The sequence below is a fragment of the Hibiscus syriacus genome, unplaced genomic scaffold (assembly GCF_006381635.1).
Source record: "Hibiscus syriacus cultivar Baekdansim isolate YM2019G1 unplaced genomic scaffold, ASM638163v2 tig00110457_pilon, whole genome shotgun sequence".
NCBI lineage: Eukaryota > Viridiplantae > Streptophyta > Magnoliopsida > Malvales > Malvaceae > Hibiscus > Hibiscus syriacus.
Genome location: NW_024062744.1, coordinates 13,467 through 19,899, shown reverse-complemented (window position 1 = coordinate 19,899; position 6,433 = coordinate 13,467). Strand labels below are relative to the sequence as shown.

General features: G+C 39.0%; 1 protein-coding gene across 1 annotated transcript; it reads right to left on the bottom strand.

Moving 5' to 3' along the window:
* Positions 1-3,186: 3,186 nt before the first annotated feature.
* LOC120126322 (probable protein S-acyltransferase 3) lies at positions 3,187-5,312 on the bottom strand. The gene is made up of 5 exons (XM_039144541.1): positions 5,190-5,312; positions 4,429-4,608; positions 4,013-4,327; positions 3,686-3,907; positions 3,187-3,492 (listed from the first exon to the last, which is right to left on the bottom strand). Exons 1-5 carry the CDS (start codon positions 5,310-5,312, stop codon positions 3,187-3,189), a joined length of 1,146 nt encoding a protein of 381 aa, XP_039000472.1.
* Positions 5,313-6,433: the final 1,121 nt, after the last annotated feature.

The following is a 6,433-nucleotide window of genomic DNA, read 5'->3' as shown; positions in this document are numbered from 1 at the left end:
GTCGAAAAGTCTACCAACTTACAATTAGCGATAAAATCATTATACTCCTTACACCCATCTATCGAGCCTACACCTCCACATCTCTCACTCATGTTTCAAACTAAATTGAAGTCTCCAGCGACCACCCACACACTTGAATCCAGACTTCTCAAATTACACAAATCATCCCACAATTCGATTTGGCCTGGAACAGTATTCGGAGCATAAAAAATATGATGGACATTTTTAGATCTAAGTTAGTGCATTTTCCAATTCAAAACACGTCTTGTTCCAAACAATAGGTAGCCCCCCCCCCCCCCCCTTATCTCCCAATTGCACTTACCCATTTGAAATCAAAATAATCATCCGTCCAGAGCCTCTTAATATCGGCCTCCAACAGCGTTTCTTTCTTGGTTTCCTAAAACAACATATTCATTCTGTAGTTTCTCACCAATAAACGAAGCGCCAAAGCCTTTGTCTCAGCACCTAACCCTCGACTATTTCAAGTGACTATCCTCATTCCAGAATAAATTTTCTCTTGATCCCCAACGCACTAACCCCTCTTCGATCGACTCAAATTCCAGTTCAAGTTTCCACCACCTTCGCCGCTCAATCTTGCGACACCAAATTAAGCAGCCTCTAAGACTGCCAATTCTTTGATTATCCCAGATTCGTCAACAGTGATCTGGATCCCCAACTTTTTCCCCAAGCTTACTGTCCGCCACTTATCTCTAATGTCCGAGTCAAAAGGTAGCGACCCGAAAGCTCCGAAATCTCCAGACCACTCTCATTCATTTGATTCCTCCTTAGAGCTCTGTCCCTCATTCTCCGATTTGATCTCGATATCACCATATCTTGCAAATTCAGCAACGACCGATACTTAACTTTTCTATTTTTACCACGCTTACGCTCCAGTTCAGATAAGAAAACTAGGGATTCGTCCTCAAAATGATAACTTCGGCTCGATCCCTTATCCATTCCAATCTTACTATTCATTAATTTATTAAATTCCTCAGCCCAAGAAGAGTACCCAAGGTTTGCCCAGACTCTAGTCCCCCACCGAAAACCTTTCCTATAATATCTTCCATAATCTTTAGACCCAATCCATCTCGACCTACATCTTCAATAGGTTCAACATTTTCTTTAAAAGCCCGATCTTTGTTTGGCCCATTATGGATTATCATATCCCCGTTATTTCTCCAGTGGTCCAACACAACCTCAAGATTCACGCTTGGCGGTTCAGACAATTTATGAACCTTTCGACTGTCATTCGAATGATCTTTGAGAAGTGAATCCCTGTCAATGGCATACCCACCGCCTCCAGCCTCGTTTGTGCCCCCCTCAACATGATTGCCTTCGACATGATCATTCCCAATAACTGCTTCATTTAATTGTTCATTAGCCTCCACCGCCGTCCTTTGGGGACTTTCGAATCCCACCAACTTCGGCGAGACCAGCTTTTCCGACGACCATTCAACAGATGACTGGGAAGACGTTCACAGTAGGATTTTTTCCCACTTCAAACTTAAATTCCCCAGCCGTCACTTCCACAACTTCATTAATTTTCTTTCTCTGATTAGTTGATATAAGCATTGTGGTCTTCTCACAGTCCAAGCTATGATTGAAATTGTCTCCACACGCTTCAAACTTTCCCCCAGAGAGTTGCAGAGTTTTAAAATGTTTAGTCGTTCCAGCAATGTGGGGGGGGGGGGCAGATACCTCCAGCCAATTCAACCTTTCCGATTGGTTCAACGACTCTGTCCATGGTTCTAGTCCTGTGAATATTTCTTTCAAGTACGACCATTGTAGATCCTCCAACAGCAGATACAAATCTTCATCTTCAATGGTTAACATAAATTATTTTCCTCCTATCCTTTGAACATTTATTTCTCCCAAACCCCACTTCTGTAATCCAGACTCGGTACTTGAAACTGTGCACACCGACAACACATCCCCAATGAGGCACCTCCTCAGCTTCCATACATCCTCCTCTTCAACATGGCCAATAATCCTTTTCTTATGAGATTACATATGACTAGAAGCTCCCTCGCTTCCTCTTGTAAACGTTCGAGACTTCTTATTAACCAACAATTGTTCCTTCCCTTCTGTAATATTTGACCCAGTTTTCGGGAAAGACACTAATATTCTATTATCATTAATCCTCATACCATTCAATTTCTCAATCATTCTCGTCGCTTCCACTCTACTATCGATCCTAACAAGCGTGAACCTTCTACCCCTTCTACTTCTCTTACTCGCATTGAAGACATTGAGGACTCTGCCTTGCCTACCAAAAACCTGTCATAGCCCCTTCCAATGCAACTCTAGAGGAATTGCCTTGATCTTATCATCCTTTGCTCCGTCGTTTTCACCTTCAGCTACCCCCTTCTTTAGTCGTTGGTTCATTTGACCACCTTCCATAACTTCTATTATAAATGGTTTTACAATTTCGTGTGCTTAATGTTGCACTTCGGTGCTCTTGAATTGCACCTCGAAGCCCCTGTTACTTGCGTACTGCTTTTTAGTGTCCACTTTGTTTATAGAGGCCTCAAAAGAGATAAGTTCCTAGATTTGTTTTGCAATGTCAAGCGAACACGTTTACATGATAAATGATAACAAGTATAAATGACATTAGAATTCATGGATAAGTTAATATGTTTTTGATAAGCATGATTATGTAATTGAGTTATGAAAAGCACGTCAGATCATATATTATTTACACTTAATTATACACTATCGAGTTTGTTACTCAGTTTGTGATTTCTTTTTCACTCAAAGATGCTTTATATGATGTTTAAGAAATTGCATCAGATAAAGAATCACTCGGATCAACCAAGTCTATATTCTTTGACCCCTAATCATACGATGTCTGATGACATGTACTAGAATCTTGATTTTCATATTATTTTGTATAATTGATAATTATCATAATGTTCATGAATATATTAAATAAGATGTGAATGTTCAAAAAAGAAATTCACTTGGTATTCTTCCTGCCCTGATTTTCGAATGTGACATCTCCTGCCTATGTGTGATTATCGAATCGACTAGGGGTGTTATACACATTTTAACGAGTCGAGCTTGAACATACAAGTTTGAAATCTTAATGGGTACAAACTGAACACATACTCAAAAATAAATGAACAAATACGAACAAAAATCGGTTCAGTTTTATAGCCTAAAGGGTTGGCCATTTTAATAATCAAACTATATCAAACTAGGTTTATCTTTAGGATTTTGGTTCTTGGAAGCCGAATTGTTGTCGAAACCATCAAAGTCGACCTTCTGCAGAAGCTTGGGAACCCCCATTTCCACCTGGGGATTGCGTTTGGAGCCATTGACGCTGTCCTCAATGACCGAAAGACCCTCGTCATCTTCCGATGTCCATGCCCGGAAATTGTTCAATGACGGTGGGATCCTTGAAAGCAGCACTGACCTGAAGTTTCTTAGTATGCCCTTGTTGAAAGGATTCGCCTTCCGATCGTACCGGTACCGAAAGCTCTCGTAGGTCGTCTGAAATTAAAAAATGCAAAAACATATTGGAAGGGCTTATAATTAGAAGCAGATTCAGAAATAATTTTGAGGGTGAATATATATATATATATATAATTTTTGACTAATAAAATTTCAAGACATAAGTAATTATCCAAAGAAAATTAGCATCAAAAGAAATGAAGAAAATGTGAGTGGAAATGGAAAGGATGACCTGGTTAGTGGAAATGAGGTAGAAATGGAAAACTGTGAGGCCGCCCACGAACCAGACGACGATGAAGCAATAGAGAATGAGAATAACCGATGTGACTTCCCGAGATACGGATGCCCAGAAGCCGCAATCTTGTTTAAGAATGTTCACCCAAGAGCAGGTGAACACATATATGCACAGCGTCGTTGTTGATGATATAAAACATATAAAGAATGTGTAGTTGCGCTGCAATTAAAAGATCGATGGTCAGATTGAAATCATGGCATGGTAAGTGGTCATAGGATGTGGTTTACCCTTCTCTGAATATGGAGACGAATTAAAAGAACTTACTTCTCCAATGCATTGACCCACCCATGGGCAATGGTGATCAAACCTCTGGACACAATTGTTGCAAATGGAGCAATGAGATGCGCGGGGCGTCCGATACAACAAACAGGTTTCACAAAACTTGACTTGAACCGTTTCACCCGTCACCAGTTTCACTTCCTTAATCCTGGGCAACCTCAGGCTGTTTATCTTACCATTCACCCAATCGAACGACGCGCTCTTGCACAGGTCATCATCGTCCCCACATTCCGGCGGATTTGAGTTTCTGGGTATTATTCCAGGATCTCCAAAGCTTGTCAGAAACAGAAACCCTAAATCCTGCAAACACACGATTTTGTTGGACTAGGTTATGATAATCAGGGACAATCATTTCCCAAATAATATTGATGAGATGAAACAATATTATTATTTTTACCAACCAAAACAGTGAGTATGAATCCCCCAAGCAATACTGGATGGTTAAAGATCGTATCTTGGGGCTCCATATGCAACGTCATCTTTACGCAGAAGGAAATTGCGGGGCATCCAATCAAGAACGACGTTAAGAAAAGTGATGAAGCATCGGGGCCGAGTATCACCCTCCCACCGCAGCAAAAATTCTGGCAAATTCAAAATCTATTTCACTAGCCCAGACAGAAACCAATACTTCATGCATGAACATGATAGTGATCTCTTATAGAATAGTAGTATGTTATATAGCGGTAAGTCGGAAACCGTACGTCCGAAACCCTTATTGCATGAGCATGATACCAGAGACGAAGTCAGGATTGAACTATGAAGGGGGCAAGTCGTTTAAGTTTGAAATAAATATGATCTTTAAAATTGAATAAATCGTAAAATTATAAGAGTTGTGACTTAATTTCACTAATTTTAAAATTGAAGGGTCTTGAAAAATAATTAAATTAGAAAACCCAAAAGTTAAAATTATAATTTTAAAACCGAAAAGGTACTAAAATATAATTAAACTATCACAATGGAATCAAAGTTGGGGGAGGTAATTGCCCCTCCCACCTCGCACATAGATTCGTTCCTGTGTGATACTTCTAATGACAATAATAGCATATGTTATGTCTTTAATCACGATAAATGCAATACAATCAAAAACGTGACCCCGACTGAAATTTCAATCAATGTACATGATGGATCATGGAGGAGGAGAAAGAGAAAAAAAAGAACGTACGTTATTTCCTTTCCAAACTTGATAAACCCGCCTGGGTCGCGGTGGTTGGGTGTTGATGGAGGAAGAATCGTGTATTTGGTTTTTGCTGTTTCTCATGCTTCTGGTGGATTCGATCGAATGCATGACCCAAGGTACCTTGATAATGGGAGACAAAACACCCACACGAAAGAGAACGGGGCCGGGGACCTTAATTAAAGAAACCAAAGGAAAATGAGAATATTGGCTTTCATTGTTTTTGTTTAACAACTTAAGAAAGCCAAGGACAAGGGATGATGCCAAACGCCTTGGTTAGCGTTTGCTTCTCTTCTCTGTTTCCAACTTCCCCTTATCAACAATGGTTGGTTTACGAGATGGAACATGACAACCTTTTTTCCTAACAAACTATTTGATGGGTCCTAATGATTTCTAATTCCAACCGGGGTTTCCGCAGCCAAAACTAATTGTTTTTTATCTTCTAATTCTATCATATTTGAGTATCATTTCATATGTACAACCTATTGTTTTGCTCTCGGCCTTCCAAGCTGAGGCATATGTCCCAAACGAACAATTGCGGGGGTTAAGTATGATCATCACTTAAAAAAAAGTGTCATTTTATTTAACATTGCATAAGGTTAATTATAAGCTATGTCATTAATGTTATTCACAATTTTTGTGAGCGTATTTATGGTTGTTTCTTATCGTGAGCGTATTTATGGTTGTTTCTTATCGTGAGCGTATTTATGGTTGTTTCTTATCGTGAGCATATTTATGGGTGTGTCTTATCGTGTTCAGACCTGATAAACTTGATCTGAATCAGATTATTAGAATCAATTTACTCGACTCGATACCCGATGTTAACCCGAACATGATGATCAAACTTAATCCGAAACTCAAATCATATTTGACCCAAACCATACCTGATTTAAAATTTAGTTGGCCCAATATGGACCCATATCCAGTTTGACGCGAACCGAAAGCAACCTTAATCAAAAAATAACTCGAACTAAATTTAACCCAAACCAAAAGTAATCCCAACCAAAAGCAATATGAACCGAAAATCTATATATACTTTATTAGATTTATAATCGAATTAAGACTAAATGATAAGATTAACAAACAAAAACACATTTTTACAAGAATATATCAATAATTCTATATGTACTTGATTAGACTCATAACAAATCCAACCCGAATCGACCTAATCCAAAGATTAACCTTAATCGAAAATCAACCGATCTAATATTGACAAAATTCAAAATAAGTCG